This window comes from Megascapheus bottae, chromosome 27, assembly GCF_031878675.1.
Source record: "Megascapheus bottae isolate mThoBot1 chromosome 27, mThoBot2.hap1, whole genome shotgun sequence".
NCBI lineage: Eukaryota > Metazoa > Chordata > Mammalia > Rodentia > Geomyidae > Megascapheus > Megascapheus bottae.
In genome coordinates this window covers 2,116,490-2,134,166 of record NC_143535.1, presented here as the reverse complement: position 1 = coordinate 2,134,166, position 17,677 = coordinate 2,116,490, and the positions used below count along the sequence as shown (strand labels likewise).

Sequence of the window (17,677 nt, the reverse complement as noted above, 5' to 3'; positions counted from 1 at the left end):
CAGCTGATCTACCTGCTGCCTGCTCATGATGGCAGCGATGGTGATGATAGTGATTATTTCAACTTGTCAGCATTACAGATTAATTCCAAGCCTTTGGCTTGGTTTCATTTCTTAAGAAACCAACTAGTCACTTGGTGATAAAAATAATAATAATAATAATTAAATCAGAGAAGTGGTGCTGTGGCTCTACTGATAGAGTAGTAGCCTTGAGCTGAAGAGCTCAAGGGCAATGCCCACACCCAGAGTTCAAGTCCCATGACCAACAAAAATAAATAAATAAATCCGGATCCTTGCCTCTATGGAGATAGCAATTCGGGCCTATAATGATTGACATATACAGACCTATTTTCAATGCTCTTGGGGCATCAGCCCAAGACAATGCTAAGGCTTAAATCTTCTCTGTGTCTTATGTACCTCAGTGAGTACCTGAACCACTGCAATGAATTGTGAATTTTATTCTTGAAGAAAGATTTTTTTTCATGAGTTTACCCAGTCCTACTACAGAGTGAGACTACAAACCATATGCTTTGTGATCACTTGGTGAGTGAATTCATTAAAACCCATCCAGACACCACTACGAGTGATACTATGAACCGTACTGGACAGTACCACTGTGCCTGCAGAATGTCCTGTCCATTTTCTCCCTGGAATGCTCCTGTCATAGACACCAAGAGTAGTAAACCTTTATATACATTCTGGATTCAAGGGAAATGGGGAATTGAACTAGATAGTAATTCACTTGGTGAAACTAACTCATTATCTTTTCATTACTACTAACTGCAAACACAGTGACATACAACCTCGGTGTCCTAGCACCTAGCATGGTGTCTGGCATAATGAAAACACTAAATATATGTTTATTTCAAAAAAGAGTCAGGCACAGTGGCTCACACCTGTAATCTTAGCTACTCAGGAGGCTGAGATCTGAGAACTGCAGTCCAAAGCCAGGGGGGCTCTAAGAAGTCTGCGAGACTCTTATCTTCCATTAATCACCAGAAAACTAGAAGTGGCACTGTGGCTCAAGGAGTAGGGTAACAGCCTTGAACTGAAGAGCTCAGGGACAATGCCCAGGCCCAGAGTTCAAGTCTCACAACCAACCAACACACACACACACACACACACACACACACACACACACACACACACGTGACTAAATGAATTGGTGAGTGAAAGGTAGCATATAGTGGAGGGAGGATGGGCTTAGCAAACAAGCAAATTTCGATATAAATCCTAGATCCACTGCTTGGCTAGCCATTCTAATTTGGAAGCTAAAATAAGTACAATATTACAATATACCATAAACCTGTGTAAACAATAACCAGGATTTATTTGACTGACAGTGTCAGAAAACCAACCTATACAAAGTCAATGATTAACAAACAAAAAGATACGGTAAATTTTATTGGCTTATATTTTATACTAAGAAATCCAAATAGAGCTACTTCCTTCTAGTCTAATCAAATAAGTGAATTGAAATTGGGAATCTGAAAGCCTATGCTTGGTTTCTTTCTCAGGTGGCTTTTCTCCAGAGAGGAACCAGATGGCCCTTAGGATGCTCCAAGCTTGTACGGGTCTTATCACTCTTACTCCAGAAAAAGCACATGACCTTTCCTTAGCTACTGTCAACATCAAATCCTGAAACAAATATTGTGTATGTTAGACATAGGGAAGAAGAGATGACACTTGAACTGAAGAGCTCAGGGACAACGCCCAGGCCCAGAGTTCAAGTCCCATGACAGACACACACACACACACACACACACACACATGACTAAATGACCAAATTGGTGAATGAAAGCCTTAGCATTGACTTGGTGTTCTCAAGAACTGCAGTATCTAGAAATCCACCCAGGTTTAAACTGTGGGGCAATGAGAAGCACCTAACCCGTGAAGCTTACATGTTTCCTTGAAACACAGTGGAGGAGTAGGGCGGACCCTGAAGAACAGCACCCTGGGTGCTGTGAAGGACAAATAAGGTTTCTCTAGACAGCCAAACTCTCTAGAGAGGATGCAGGGGATGGGGGAGGGAAGAGGGGAGGTCAAAGGAAGGAGAATAGAATGACATCTTAGGTTCAGAAAGAGCAACCTACCTGACATCACCGGTGACAAAGCTGGAGAGGTGAAGCTGTCAACGCTTTGCACTCCTATAGTACCAGGCTAGGTAACTCATTCTATTCTTAGGACTTGACTTCACATATTTAAGGTACGTACACCATCATGGATGAATGGGTGAGGGAGAATGGAGGGCAAGGAGTTAAGTCAGGAGAGACTCAGACATCACCAAATCTACAGCCCTGGACTTGGGTTCTATCTCAGTTAGTATCCTGGCTACAACATTCAGTGGTTTATACAACTTCGAGCAAATTACTCCATTTCTTCCCCTATAAAACAAGATTAACAGCAATATCTGCCTCATGGGATTATAAAGATTAAATACTCATAAGTATTAGAATAGTGCCTCCAAAACAACTATCACTATTTCTGAAGAATCAGGAATACCTGATTTCTTTATGGTTTTTCTTCTTAAAGATTTAGTGAAGAAAGTTTCTTTTTTTGTTTGTTTTTTTGGTTTTTTTTTTGCCAGTCCTGGGCTTGAGCTCAGGGCCTGAGCACTGTCCTTGGACTTTCTCAAGGCTAGAGCTCTACCACTTGAGCCTCAGCACCACTTCTGGCTTTTTTCTATGTATGTGGTACCGAGGAATCGAACCCAGATCTTCGTGCATGCTAGGCAAGCACTTTAACCACTAGGCCAAACTCCTGGCCCGAAAGTTTCTTTTATTAAATAAAGGTATGAATTGAAATGCAAAACTTTCATGAATCATTATGAATGTTATTATCAAAGAGTTTCCCCCATAGTGAACCATGATACCCAATATTCCTTCAATACTCAAGGCAACCCGAGAGCTCTGAAAAACATGGTTATGTACTACAAGAAACAGGTGCGAGACTCTCATGGAAGTCTCAAATGATAAAGGCTCAGAACAGACTAAACATGGAAAAGTAAGCACCACTCAAATGGAAGAAAGGACAGACAGGTAGCACTTCCTCTCCTCCAAAATGATATTTACTTTTTCCTTGATAGCTGACGTGTTCTGAAAAAGAGATTGGCATCCTCTGATCTAGAACCAGGGTTGGGATGTCATGGCCCATGGGACAGCAATGGCAGCTAAAAATCACCTTGATGCCTATGTGGATCCTAAGAACTGATGAATGAATAATGAACACTGTTAACCTGGAAGGGGAGGTGCTAACACTTGGCTGAAGGCAAAAGGCGAAAAGTAATCTTGAGGACCCTGAACTCCTCCAGCCTAAACACAAGCTGGAACCAGCAAATTCCCTCAACAAGGAACACATGTGAGAAAACTGAGTGATGACACAACCATGAGTGAACTACAACTTTGGATTCAAAACATCCAGAGGATGTGGTCTAGCCACAACCTGGGGGCTGTGCCGTGGTGAGCAGCCCGTGCACTGGAGCCGACCCCGGCAAGTTCCTGCGTTTCTTCAACAATGATGGCTGACCATAGCTTTGCAAGCTGCGTAGAATGAAGGCTACAGGGAACCCAGTTCCAATAGTTATTTTGGCTCTCAGCAACCATCTGATTGATTCTCAAGCCAATCTACACATGGGAGAAGACTTAGTCTGAGTAATCGAAAGCTAGAAATTTCTGAGAGTCATTTTTGCCATTGCTGACTTACATACAACATAAAATATACTACTTACCTCCTGGTGTTTTTAAATTATAACATAAAATATAGTCATAATTATGCCTCCATATGAAATCTAGCTATAGTTCATGTTATCTGATGTACTAAGGGGCTAAGTTCCTGTTTTACCAGTAGGTACATAGTTTCTCCAGAGAAACTGTGTTTAGAAAAGTATACTGAGGGCCCGGGAGTTTTGCCTAGTGGTTAAAGTGCTTGCCTAGCATGCACAAAGACCCGGGTTCGATTCCTCGGTATCCCACATACACAACCAAGCCGGAAGTGGCAGAGACGCGACAGCGACAGAGAGTGAAAGAAGCGAGCTGAGCTGAAGTGAACAGAGCCCAACCGAGTGGTGGCCGGAGCGAGCAGGACCGGAGCGAGCGGGGCCAGAGCGAGAAGGGGCCGGAGCGAGCGGGGCCGGAGCAAGCGAGAGCTGGCCAGGCCGGAGCGAGCGGGGCCAGAGCAAGCCAGGAGCAGGGCCGGGCCGGAGCGAGCGGGGCCAGAGCGAGCCGGGCCAGAAAGAGAAAGGGGCCAAAAAAAAAAAGAAAAGTATACTGATAAATGGTTTGACAAAATGAAGGGAAACCTAGGAGGCTAAAAGACTGTAAGATTACTAAAAGATTCACAATTTAAAAAGACAAAAAATAGATACAAATTTGATTTGAGGCTTGAAGCAAAATAGGAAAGGCCAGGCACTGAAGCAAGAGGCAGATTTACTTCTTGAAAATCAAGTTTAGGGTTTGTTTTTTTTTTCTTTTAAGAAGAGAAAAATTGTCAGGCGCTGGTAGCTCATGCATATAATCCTAGCTATTCAAGAAGCAGAGATCTGAGGGTCTCGGTTCAAAGCCAGCCCAAGCAGAAAAGCCAATGAGATTCTTATCTCCAATAAACTATTTAGAAAAATCCAGAAGTAGGGGCCGGGAGTTTTGCCTAGTGGTAGAGTGCTTGCCTAGCGTGCATGAAGACCCAGGTTCGATTCCTCGGTACCACATACACAGAAAAAAAGCTGAAAGTGATGCTGTGGCTCACATGGTAAAGCTCTGGCCTTGAGAAAAATAAAGTCCAAGGTCAGTGCCCAGGCCCTATGTTCAAGCCCCACAACTGGCAAAAAGAAAAAGAAAAAGGCAGAAGTAGCACTGAGGACCAAGTAGTAGATTTCTAATCTTGAATACAAAGAGGATCAGGGACGGCACCCAGGCCCTGAGTTCAAGCTCCAGAACTAGCAAAAGAAAGAAAGAGAGGGAAGGAAGGAAGGAAGGAAGGAAGGAAGGAAGGAAGGAAGGAAGGAAGTTTAGAATGTGTATGTGTCTGTGTGTATATATGTACTAGTACTAGGATTTGAACCCAGGGCCTCAAACTATCACTTAATTTTTCTGGTCAAGGCTGGCACTCTACCAGTTGAGTCACTTTACTGCTTCTGGGGTTTTGCTAGTTAACTGAATCTAAGAGTCTCATAGACTTTTCTGCCTGGGCTGGCTTTGAACCATGATCCTCAGATCTCAGAATCCAGAGTAGTTGATTACAGATGTGAGCCACTAGTACCTGGTTAGAACTTTAAAATTATCTATAGTGGTACTGGGCTATAACTCATTCTTTACCTGATGCTAGCCAGGTAGCATCCTTTACCAGTGGTAGAATGCATGAAGCCCTGGGTTCAATTCCTCAGTGCCATATAAACAACAACAACAAAAAGCCATAATTGGTGCTGTGGCTCAAATGGTAGTAGAGTGCTATCCTTGAGCCAAAGAAGCTCAGGGACAGTGTCAGGTCCTGAGTTTAAGCCCCAGGACTGGGCCGGGCAGGACGAAGGAAGGCATTCACAGCCCATACCTACAGACCAGGTTACTCTCCTGTACTCTGGATATGATTTCAGGCTAAAGTGCAAGTTCAGATGCAATGTATAGTATTTAGTCCTTCTTCCTCTGAAAAACCTACTCCTGATCCATCCTCTGTACCTACCTTGCACCTACCCACTAAGCTCAGCCCATCACTGATTCTGCCTTCCTTGTTCCTGCAACCAACCAACACCAAAGGTTTGATTTTAATGTTTGCCCATCTTAGCACCTAGAGTCTCTAGTATTTCTAGAATGCCTTTTGCTCCACTTAGAGTCACAGTGTTGGTCCAAGGCCTCATCTACCCTCTCTCACCTCAGCTATTACAGTGACTTTCTGCTTGTTCTCTGTCCCTCTTCTACCCCTCCAGAGAAAGCTATCTCTCTTTTCTAGCTCTTCACAACAACTTCCAGCATCTTCTAACAGTGCTATGAATCTCCTCATGTTGTTTTATTCCTTTAAACACATTCCTTCATGCAAATACAGAGGAACCCCAAATCTGGAATACAAGGCTGGCTGTCAACTACCTGAATCCAACCAGCTTACTACTTTCCAGCTACTTACTTTCCTGGACTCTGGCCACACTGACTTGTCCCCCATTCATCCAATGTTCTTCTTCTCTTCCCCATCATCGTTTTTCCTTGGGTCTCATTCTTGTGTTGTACATTCACTGTGTAGCATTATACATTGCGAATGTATGACTATAATCACCACAGTATCTTAGTGCTGTATTCATTGTAAGTGTGTAATCTGCTAAAATTAAGCATCATAGTAACTTCTAGAGCTTTTTCATCCTCTCCAGTAGTCATAAACAGTGTCTTCACTGCCTCAGAAAGCCTCTGTGCTTGACCTATGTATTCATTCTTGTCCCCTTTAACTTCCAACCCTTTACTATCTCTACAGTTTTTTTCCTATAGTTTGGATAGTATAGTACTTCACCTCTTCAAACTGAATATCTCATGTAGCTTCACTATTAGTCAATCCAAGTAACCTCTGTAAATATCCACTGATTCTACAAACATTTATTTTGGACAGTCCTACCTGTATGCTGGATAGTAGTTGGAGTCAGTGAGACTGGAAGAAAAAGATCAGGTAATGTGATTTCTACATGAAAGGGCTAGCTTTGGAGACACCTGTTACTGCAGAATGGACAAATGGTTAAGCCTGTGTTTGAAGGATTTTGCTTGGCTTTTTCTTTTAGCAATCCAAGAAAAGCTAGGAGTAGTGTTGATCATTGAGAAGAGAATTAAACTGAGTAAAAGATTGAAATGCTCTTTAAATGTTCTATTTAAGGAACTGAATTCTCACTTCTTGGCTGAGATACCTGAGGGCTGAGCAGAACAAGCACAGAGCCACAGTGACTGTCACAACACAGCCTCTCTATCACCTGTCACTCCCAGCCTCTTCAAAAACACAGTGTGTTGATGTTGGTGATTACCGGCATGCATGTCCATGCTAAGCACTAGGTTCTAGTTCTTCAATTTGATGTAGCCACAGCAGTTACCTAAATAATGCTATTTGTGATTTTATGCATTTTCTCATACCTTTTTATTTTTTCAGAAAAAAGTAATCTCTTTAAGATACATAGTACAATAACATTCCAAGTGATATTCTCTGAGTTTTTAATTGAAAAGATCTGTGTGAGATGGATTTTGATTCCAGCAAATAAGGTGAGTTTTCTCATGGGTTCAGTAGTTAGGGGAAAATAATCATTTGCAAGATAAATACATTGTATGCCTCCTGCCAATACGGACACAATACTTCCTCATTGTTGTTAATAAAAAAAAAAAGGAAAACAAGTTCTTCCTAAAAAAGCATTTCAATGAGTCACCTATTTCCACACTCGAGGCTAGGAAGCTCTATAAATGTCTCTGGCCACTGGCAGAAAACATCCAGCCAACCGTAGACCCGAGGACAAGTGTCTCCCATGGCAGACATGCAGTTGACCCTGCTGTGTGCCTTGTGCCTGCTGCCTGGCCCCCTGGCCCTGCCGCTGCCCCAGGAGGCAGGAGGCCTGAGCAAGCTGCAGTGGGAACAGGCTGAGGTAAGTCAGAGCCCTCACCTGGGTGGGGTTAGCAGTCTCATCACCCGAATTCGAGGGGTGTCCAGCTTTTCTTCCTTCCCCATTAGTATTGCAATGATTTGTTGGTATGCTGCCGCTGACAATCAAGATGTGTTTCTATAAGTAGCCATTCCAAGCAGGCTTTAGAACCTGTACAGATGAGGGGTTAGTTCCAATGCTTCCATTTAATGTGCAGATAAACTTAGAAAGATCATTACACTTCTCAGATTTTCATTTTCCTGATTGAAGGCTGGAGAAATTGATTGTGCCACCTAATGGGGCTGCGACAAGAGCTTTACCACAGCACCTAAGTGTTATTCATACTCGCAAATTCAAGTTTTGTTACTTATTGTCACTTAAAATTAGCTCTCATAAAGTACACCGAGTGTTGCCCCTTGAGATGATGACTACTTGTAAGAGAGAGATCTGAAGATGCAAAGCAAAATTCCAGCTCTGCAGAAGCCAATCTCGACACGCCAGACACTAGCTTCTGAATTGGTTTGTTCACTGGTCCTCAGCAATACAACTTGGTGTTTCTGCCTCACAGGATTTATTCTAAAAAATAAATAGCATGATAATGCTCACTAGCATGAGTGCAAGAAATAGAGATGATAAATTATGTCCATATACATTGTCACTTGAACCTAAGCTGTTTCCTGAGGAGAGGAAATCAAAGCTGATTTGCATTCTTGTTCCCAGGAGAGGTAGGAATCAAAGCAACACAGGTCTTTCTACCTCAAATATAAACCTTTCCAAAAGATTGATAAGTAACATAATAGGATAAAATTATTATTTGCTAAACTATATGATGATGACTTGTAATTATAAATTTAAACTCTTGTAAGAAAAAAATTTAATTTTACATTAACTTGAACTTTTAAAAAGGTCCAGTATAATACATCAATTTGAACACTAGAAGGTTGCCAATTTTGCCGATGTTTAGCTACTTTTTTTAACCTCATGACAATTTTGAAGCAAGTTTATCTACCTACTAGGCTCTGCAGAAAGGCTACATTTACAAGAACAGAAAATGTCTTTACTTTGCAAAGAGAATTTTGCTAGGTTGAACAGAAACTAGAAAAGTTCATTTTAAGAATAGGGGGAGGAAGAGAGTGCTTTATAAAATCCATAGTTCTTAAAGGGAAGGACTATTTCTCTTTAAAATAAGAAATTCACATGTAATTGTCATGGGTGCACAATTCTAATTTGTTGCAATGAATGAAACATAATCACTGTTAACAACACAAAGAAAACAATGTTAATGAGGCTGTTTAGAGAAAATACTGAAAGATTTTCACACAAGTAGTCATTACTATCCAATCCAATGTTGACTATATATTAGTGAGCCAACTGTAAACCGACATTGTTTCTACAATAATACTGTCATGATTATTATCTAAGTGTGGGACCCATCCCTCCACATTCTGAGTGATGGCCCCATTCTAGTTTCCAAACACTTGGAAACTTCAAGAGACACCTAGGGATGCTATTACCCCTAGACTATATCTGGTAAGCCAGCCATATGCTGAGATCGCCCAGAGCTGGTTTGCTTGGGATAGAGCAATAGAAAGAGGGAGTGAGAGAAGAAAGAGGAATGGAGGGGCAGGAAATTCAGGCTAATTCTGCTATGAACTTCATGCATGAACCTGGAGCCATTCAGATGCTATGAGCTTTGGTTTCTTCACCTGGAAAATTAATTCTAAGTGAAGGAAGACGCTCCCAGTATCCAATCCCAGGCTGAAATGGGAAACGCCTATAAACTGTGGTGGGGACCAGACCTCAGTAGGCTCTTGGATGGACTGGTGGGCCTCATGTCTCCTCACAGGACACATTATCCAGGTAGTGGGTGTGCTTGTGAAAGCCACACCGGACTTCCTCTAGAAACAGGCCTAGGCTAGAAAAGTGTGAAGTATGTTTCTTCTCAAAACACTGAACAAGAATAAAGGCAATCTGAGCGCTTTTCTCCTCTGCCCCTTGAGAGGGCAGGCTAGCGCTTCATTACCAGTCTTCAGTGCTCTCCTCATTTAGGACATACTTATTTTACTTAGAGACTATACAATTATTCTCTCTGCCAGCCACTATTTGAATCCACAAGAGGCCAAGATAGAAGATGTGCATATTTCTGAAATAAAAGGCCATAAACAAGAACTGTGAATTATTTGCCCTCTTTTTAATAGAATTATCTTGAGAGATTTTATGTTCATAACTCGAAAAGAAAGGAAACCAATACATTTGAAACCAAACTCAAGGAGATGCAGCGGTTCTTTGGCCTGCCCATAACTGGAAGGCTAAACTCACGTGTCATAGAAATAATGCAGAAGCCCAGATGTGGAGTGCCAGATGTTGCAGAATTCACCCTGTCTCCAGGTCGGTCAAAATGGCCTTTCAATATAATCAGTTACAGGTGAGTTCTGTTTTGGCTTACCTTGAGCAATACAATAAAGCTCTTTTCCTCTGAAGCCAAATAATGTTTTCTTGCTTGCTGCTAGGATTGTGTCCTACACTTCAGACTTGCCTCGGGATGTGGTGGATGAAATAGTGGCAAAGGCCTTGAGAATGTGGAGTGAGAAGACACCACTCAAATTCTACAGAGTGAATTCTGGAAATGCAGATATCATGATTGGCTTTGCCAGAGGTGGTAAGGGTGGCTGCTGTAGGCCAGTTTCATGTATTATTTTCTCTCTTTGTTATGTCTGTCCATGCTCTCCTCCTTCCAAGACCTACACCTTTCACAAGGATAAGATGTAACTCAGCAGAGTGCAGACACATACACACATATGCATGCACATACACACACTCCCACATGCACACACAGATATAGAGATGCAGAGAGGCAGGCAGGCAGGCAGAGAAGTTCTTTAGATACATACACAAAGCAACTTTTCTAGTTTGTTAAATTAGTAGTACTTTTATAGCAGTGATTGGCAAATTGGCTCATGAACCAAACCAAACCCACCACGTTCTTTGTAAATAACGCTTTATGGGATATAATAATGCACTGTGCTTATCAACTGTCCCTTGGTCACTTTAACAGCTATAACTGTGATATCACCCTTCAAGTCCACAAAGTTTCAAGTTCTATCTGAATCCCTCAGAGAAAGAACTTGCCAACTCCTGCTTTGCAGCATGGACCACATACGCATACACATGCAGTCACCTAATGAATTCAGCTGAAATTTGAACTAGAGCCCATAATAGCAGCAACACTGAAGAAGATACCATGAGTAGTGCTAACAACAGTAGCACAAGTTTTTCAAGAAATATAAGGATGGGATACAACCAGATAGAATCAGAAAACAAATAGACCTTGAGCATACAACCGAATGCTCACACACAAGAAGCTAAATTAAGGAAAATAAATGAGGTTGGCACCGATAACTTGCCAAACCTGATATTCACATCCATTCTAAGTCCCACCACCATCAGACCAAATCAAGTCTAACAAACTCATAGAAATATGTGCAAAGCCTTATACCATAAGCCTTCTATTTACGGAGGTCATCAGTGATAGGTAGTAGTTCTAACAAAAGAAACAGACCTGTACCAGACCAGCAGACAAACAACACCATGTTTATAGCTAGCAGCTCATGTCTACACAGCCAAATGAGTGGACTGAGATGCCTTTTCAACCTCAATAGTCCTTTTAAATGAAACCATGGCATGAGAAGATTAAAGTTCAGTCGCCAAGGGAAATTACTCCGTTTTCTCACAGCGCATGGAGACTTCTACCCATTTGATGGACCAGGAAACACCCTGGCTCATGCCTTTGAGCCCGGGCCAGGCCTAGGAGGAGACGCTCACTTTGACAAGGATGAACACTGGACTGACGACAGCAGCAGGCTAGGTATGTCCCCTGGGCTTCTTCTACTATATACCCTATCAGTGGTAACTTAACCATTGCTGTAATTTATAATAATGACTGAGACCAGGCCGGGAGTTTGGCCTAGTGGTAGAGTGCTTGCCTAGCATGCATGAAGCCCTGGGTTCGATTCCTCAGTACCACATATACAGGCAAAAGCCAGAAGTGGTGCTGTAGTTCAAGAGGCAGAGTGCTAGCCTTGAGCAAAAAGTGTCCAAGGACAGTCCCAGGCCCTGAGTTCAAGCCCCAGGATTGTCAAAAAAAATAAAAAATAATAATTACTGAGACCATAAACGCAACCCATGGTGCAATAGGTATTAGGTCCTTTGTCTGATTGAATCTACTGGCAAAGTTATATACAAAGGAGATAAAAACAGGCTGAGTCAAGCAACACTGGCTCAATTTATTGGGTTTGTTCAATTATTCACTATGTGTTCTTGGACAAGTGACTTAACCTCTGTGAGCCTCAGTTTCCTCATCAGTGAAGTGGAAATATTAATAGTTCCCACCTGAAAGATTGTTGTCCAAATTAAATGCGGTGTTGAATGTAGTATTTGTACTATCTGATCATTCAATAAATTATTACTCTTTCTTCATATTTCTCAAAACTAAGTGCTTCTAGTGGAAAAGACAGAGTAGCAGAGATTGAAATAGTTGGGAATTATACACAGCTCCATAGTGACACATTATTGTTTATCAACTCCAAGACCCAACCCATCATCTTTACCACCTGACAGACAGGAGATTATAGACCCACTGGAGTGAGTTGTGGTGTGAATAATCCTAACGAAGAAATTCTTTTTAAAAAATTGGCTACTGGGGCCGGGAGTTTGGCCTAGTGGTTAAAGTGCTTGCCTAGCATGCATGAAGACCCGGGTTCGATTCCTTGGTACCACATACATAGAAAAAAGCCGGAAGTGGTGCTGAGGCTCAAGTGGTAGAGCTCTAGCCTTGAGAAAGTCCAAGGACAGTGCTCAGGCCCTGAGCTCAAGCCCAGGACTGGCAAAAAAAAAAAAAAGAAAAAGAAAAAAAAATTTGGCTACTAACTAGTCCTAAAAAAGAAATTCACATTTGTGTCTGACAATGTGTTTTTTTATTGGTCATGGAGCTTGAACTCTGGGCGTAGGCATTGTCCCTGAGCTCTTCAGCTCAAGGCTAGTGCTCTACCACTTGAGCCACAGCACCAATTCCAGTTTTCTGGTGATTAATTAGAGATAAGAGTCTCATGAACTTTTTTGTCTGGGCTGACTTTGAACCATGATCCTCGGATCTCAGCTTCCTGAAGTAGCTAGGATTACAGGCGTGAGCCACTGGTGCCAATGTATTTTTATCAACACAATTTTGTGAAGAAAAATCAAAAACAAAATCCAACATTGCCTAAATTCTTGCCTCTAGTCCTGACTTCCTTAAAGCTATCCTTCTTTCTCCTAATAGTCAAAGCCATGACCATTTATTGAATAGCTATTATTTTTCAGATATTGAGAAATTTTGCTTGTCATGACAAATCTGTAGGGCAAGAATTATGATCTGAGATAGCTCTATCAGTTAATTTCCCTAGTGTTGTCCAGCTTGTAAATAACAGGGCTGTTTCAAACCCAGGTCTTGGTGCTTTCAAAGTCTTTGTTTCTACTATGGTATATTGGTTGTATAAGAAGCAAGTAAGTAGAAAAACACAGCAGTTCTTTTTTTTTTTTTTTTTTTTTTTTGCCAGTCCTGGGCTTGAGCTCAGGGCTTGAGCACTGTCCTTGGACTTTCTCAAGACTAGAGCTGTACCACTTGAGCCTCAGCACCACTTCCGGCTTTTTTCTATGTATGTGGTACCAAGGAATCGAACCTGGGTCTTCATGCATGCTAGGCAAGCACTTTAACCACTAGGCCAAACTCCCGGCCCCAACACAGCAGTTCTTAAAAAGCAGAAGTATTGAGGATCCTATAGCCTTACTATCTGATTCTTTTTCTAACCATACCTCTTTGAAGATAACAAACTAACAATGGAGGACTGAGAGTTGGATATTTTTTGGGGGGTGTTTTTATTGGGGGGACAGGTTTTTGGTTATGGGGTTTGAACTCAGGGCCTGGGTACTGTTCCTAAGAGCTTTGGCTCAAGGCTAGCACTCTACCACTTTGAGCCACAGTTTCACTGCCAAATTAGATCTTTTTAGGGTTATTTTAGTTTTAATTTTTATGCTATTACATTAAAGGCATTTGTATGGTTATTTGAGTAGCAACTAGCTGTCACTCCTTTCGTTGTAGGAATTAACTTCCTATACGCTGCAGTTCATGAACTTGGCCATTCTTTGGGTCTGGGTCATTCCTCTGACGCTGAAGCTGTCATGTACCCAACCTATAAAATGGAAGCGCCACAAGATTTCAAACTCGCACAGGATGACATTCGAGGCATTCAGAAATTATATGGTAATATTTATGGTTTCAAATAGAAGGGCTTTCTCATTTTCTTCTTAGAAAATCCTTGGGAGAATCTTGGGCACAGATAGTTAAAACCACAGTGGCACACCCAGTGAGGGGGAATGGAGCTGCAGCTTGATACCAGTGCACCTAGAGATGCGGGGTCCAATCCACAGCACTGTAAAGCATAACAGGTGACACATGACCTGTATTCTAAGCTTCTGTAGTACATCACATGCTGATATTATAGAAACAGCTACCAAGGTCACCCTCCAGCTACCACACACTGCTCCTCCTTACCTGGCCTACATGCTGTAAGAATGGACTAAAGGAAGAGCAACATTCACCACAGCTCCCAAGGACTTGGTCCATGTGGGTGAAAAAGGACCCAGTTGCTTGCTGATTCTGCATTCATGCAGAGAAAATGGTGAACTGTGGATAGTAACTGCTCGTAATGTGGGCCATGAAGCTAACATCCAAATAGATTGTGTCCCAAGCTACACATTTTTGCTGTAATCAAACTCCATTTGGTTTGAAATATGCTGATTTGTTGAAGTTGGTAGAGAAACAGTATTTGAGAAATGAATTAAAGGAACCTAGATTTAAAAAAAAAATCTACGCCTCAGGACAAGAATGGCGAGAGATCCTAAACTGATAGCCATGCCAATCTAACAAAATAACACTTCAGGGAAAACTCTGATAAACGCTCTGTTGGGCCCTGGAAGTCCAACGTGGACAGAAGCTGCTGTCTGAGAGACTCAACAAAGATACCGAATATTGCTAATGATGTTCTTATCCAAAATAGAAAACAATACCCTCTCCTGTGTAGAACAGTATAACTCACAGAATATTCCATGGGGTTAAAGAGGATCTAAGACAGATAGGTTAAACTAAACAAGAAGAAAATGATTGCTGTATTGAGTTCTTAAGCATTAGCTTCAAGTCCACACACATAGTGAAATGGAAGAGAAGGATGCTGAACCCACAATCCCCAGTGCCCACAGCCTCTCTTCACCTTTCGGGGTTGTTGGACAGAATCTCTGCCTAGGCAAGTGAATGAGGCACACACATACTGAGGGTTCTTGTATGGAATCTCTGCTTAGGCAAGTGAATGAGGCACACACATATTGAGATGTTTTCTGTGTTTGCATAGTCATGGGATCATTTCTAATGCATTTTATGCCATGTCGGAATGCTTTCATTTTCTCTCTTCACAGGAAAGAGAGATGCCTCAAGCCCAAGTTAGAAATTCCAGGGAGAAATTCATCTGGCTCCATATCAGTAATCCCCACGCAGAATGAACAGGTGCTCTTCTGGTACTCTACTCAGCACAGATCTCATTGTCCCTGGCACCATGGCTAGATTTTTCACACTTCCTTTCCACCTCTGAGGGTCATTCCTTTAAGTGTGACATCATTCTTCAGGCCCAAGCAGTTAGTAGATGTCAGTAAATGTTATATTCACAAAAAAAATTATCCCAAATTACTTATACTTTGGAGTATTTTCTGTGGCAAGGGAAATCAAAGACTGAGATTAAAAAAAATCCCAGGTTTTCCTCCCCAGATGCCAACAGAACACGGTGAGCCATAGCAAAGGACTCTGTTATCTAGCATTGCTAAATATCCCCTAAGGTGTAATTAGCCCCAGCTGAGAACCTCTGAGCTAAAAAATGAAATTATATTTATAAAGTATTTAATTAAGTCTTAGTCTTCCTTTCACCTCTATTTCTGTACTGTTTAGTAGGAAAGAAAAACAGTGGGAGATTAATGTAACATTGGCTTGTTTCAACATTTATCTGTAGAAAGAACTGTCATATTTTAATAAATAAAAACACCCATTTGCCAAAGCCAGAATACTATGTATATACAGAAATTCACAATATTTGTTTGCATTTTTTGGATTTGATTTTTTTGGTATTTGTAGTAACTTTAAAGTCAATAAGCTGCAGTTTTAGAGAAAGAGAGGGGGAGGGGGAGAGATCTCAGGTTCCTACTCATAGAAGATGAAGATAAATGCAACCACGAAAACAGGAGAAAGTAAGTCTAACCAGATGAGCAGATAGGCAAAGTAAGAGCCAAAATCAAACAGGACAAGAAAACAGTGGCAGGAATTACTGCACACCTTTCAATATCAACACTGAAGGTTATGATCACAATCAAAGAACACATACTGACAAGTTGGATTTAAAAGCACAGCCTATTTGTGACCTACAGAAATGCATCTTACTGGCAGCCACACTGGCCAGGGACAGAAGGTAGAAAAAAAAATATAAATCAAGTAAATGGACCCAAAAGCAGAAAGGAGAAGCTATCCTCATATCTGATCGAATAGCCTGTAAACCAAAATCAGAAGAGGCAAAGAAGATTACATTAACAAAGGGAATATTCCTTCAAGAGGAAATAATTGGTAAGATATATGCACCAGATGTCAGGGCACCCAACTTTATTAAACAAAAACAGTGCTAGGGCAGAGTGTGGCCTAGTGACAGAGTGTTCACCTAGCATGCATGAAGCTCTGGGTTTGATTCCTCGGTACCACATATGCGGAAAAAGCTGGAGTGGTGCTGTGGCTCAAGTGGTAGAGTGCAGCCTTGACAGAGCTCAAGGACAGTGATCAAGCCCCACCCCACTGGCAAAAATATATATATATATATATATGTATATATATATATATAAACAACAACACTAAAACAACACTGCTACACTTAAGAGCACAGAGGGACCCCTAAGACAAAGATTTCCACGCTCACACCAATACTAACGTCTTGCCAATAAATTTCCTAGGGTCAAAACTAACTAGTTCAACCATGAAGTGATAAAACACGATATGCTCATCTTCCTGACACCTTCCTGTACTCACTAGACTTATTCACCATTTTTGCCATAAAACCTCCCAGAAAGAGTCCAACATAAAACATGGACCAGGTGAAAAATAACACACAAGATATAGACCCAGAATAAACCTAACCAGGGATACCTTTATATCACTGCTGCTAGTGTACGAAGTACTGATAGGTATAGCAAGAACGCTGATCTGTGCCAGAATTTCTGCTTGAATGCTACCCGCAAAGGAGAACTTGCTTTTTCCTAATTCTGTCTTGAATATGGAAGGCCATTTGTCTGGTTTTGCTTTTTTGTTTTGTTGAGAAGGGTCTGCCTATGTATCCCAAGTTGGCCCCATACTTGTGATTTTAAGCCAGGCTGGCCTTGAACTTTCAATCATCCTACCTCAGCCTTCTCAGTGCCAAGATTATAGGTGTAAAATACCATATCTGCCTTGCATCTTTTCTTCCTTCCTTCCTTTCTTTCTCCTCCTTCTTCCTTTCCTTCCTTTCTCCATTCCTTCCTCCCTCCCTCTCCCATCCCCCCCCCGCTCTGTTTCCTTGGGATTGAACCCAGTGTCTTAAGTCTGCGAGGCAAATGCTCTATCACTGAGCTACATCCTCATTCCCAATCTTTTGTTTTAATTCTCTTACTTTATAAAGCAGAATTTTTGACCCTTCCAGCCCTAAAATTCAATGGCCAGATAGTCATAAAATATTAGTTGATCATATTTTATGATTCTGAAGTCCTTTAAGTGTTAAAATGTTTGGGTTTTGCCCTTGGTTAAATTGATCATCTCTCTAAATTTGATCACAAAAAGGACATGAAAGCACTGAGGTATTGAGTTCTACCAGGAAAACAACCACAGATTATAAGCTCCAGGAGAATGTAAAGTATTAAAATAGTGGGGCTGGAGTATAGCTAGTAGTTGATCATACGTTCATGGCTTTGATTCCTGGCACCAAAAGAAAACAAATCTTCTTGTCT

The 17,677-nt window shown here is 41.5% G+C and overlaps 1 protein-coding gene across 1 annotated transcript; it reads left to right on the top strand.

The window, feature by feature from the left end:
• The first annotated feature begins 7,448 nt into the window (after positions 1-7,448).
• Positions 7,449-15,703, top strand: Mmp7 (matrix metallopeptidase 7). The gene is made up of 6 exons (XM_090319775.1): positions 7,449-7,585; positions 9,781-10,007; positions 10,093-10,241; positions 11,316-11,447; positions 13,716-13,877; positions 15,086-15,703. Exons 1-6 carry the CDS (start codon positions 7,469-7,471, stop codon positions 15,112-15,114), a joined length of 816 nt encoding a protein of 271 aa, XP_090175901.1. The 5' UTR covers positions 7,449-7,468; the 3' UTR covers positions 15,115-15,703.
• The last annotated feature ends 1,974 nt before the right edge of the window (positions 15,704-17,677 follow it).

Excerpts from the sequence above, each read along its gene's own strand:
- Mmp7 (XM_090319775.1), top strand. The coding sequence starts at position 7,469 with ATGGCAGACATGCAGTTGACCCTGCTGTGTGCCTTGTGCCTGCTGCCT. Across the intron at positions 10,008-10,092 it reads TTCAATATAATCAGTTACAG|GATTGTGTCCTACACTTCAG; the intron begins GTGAGTTCTGTT and ends GCTTGCTGCTAG. Across the intron at positions 11,448-13,715 it reads TGACGACAGCAGCAGGCTAG|GAATTAACTTCCTATACGCT; the intron begins GTATGTCCCCTG and ends CTTTCGTTGTAG.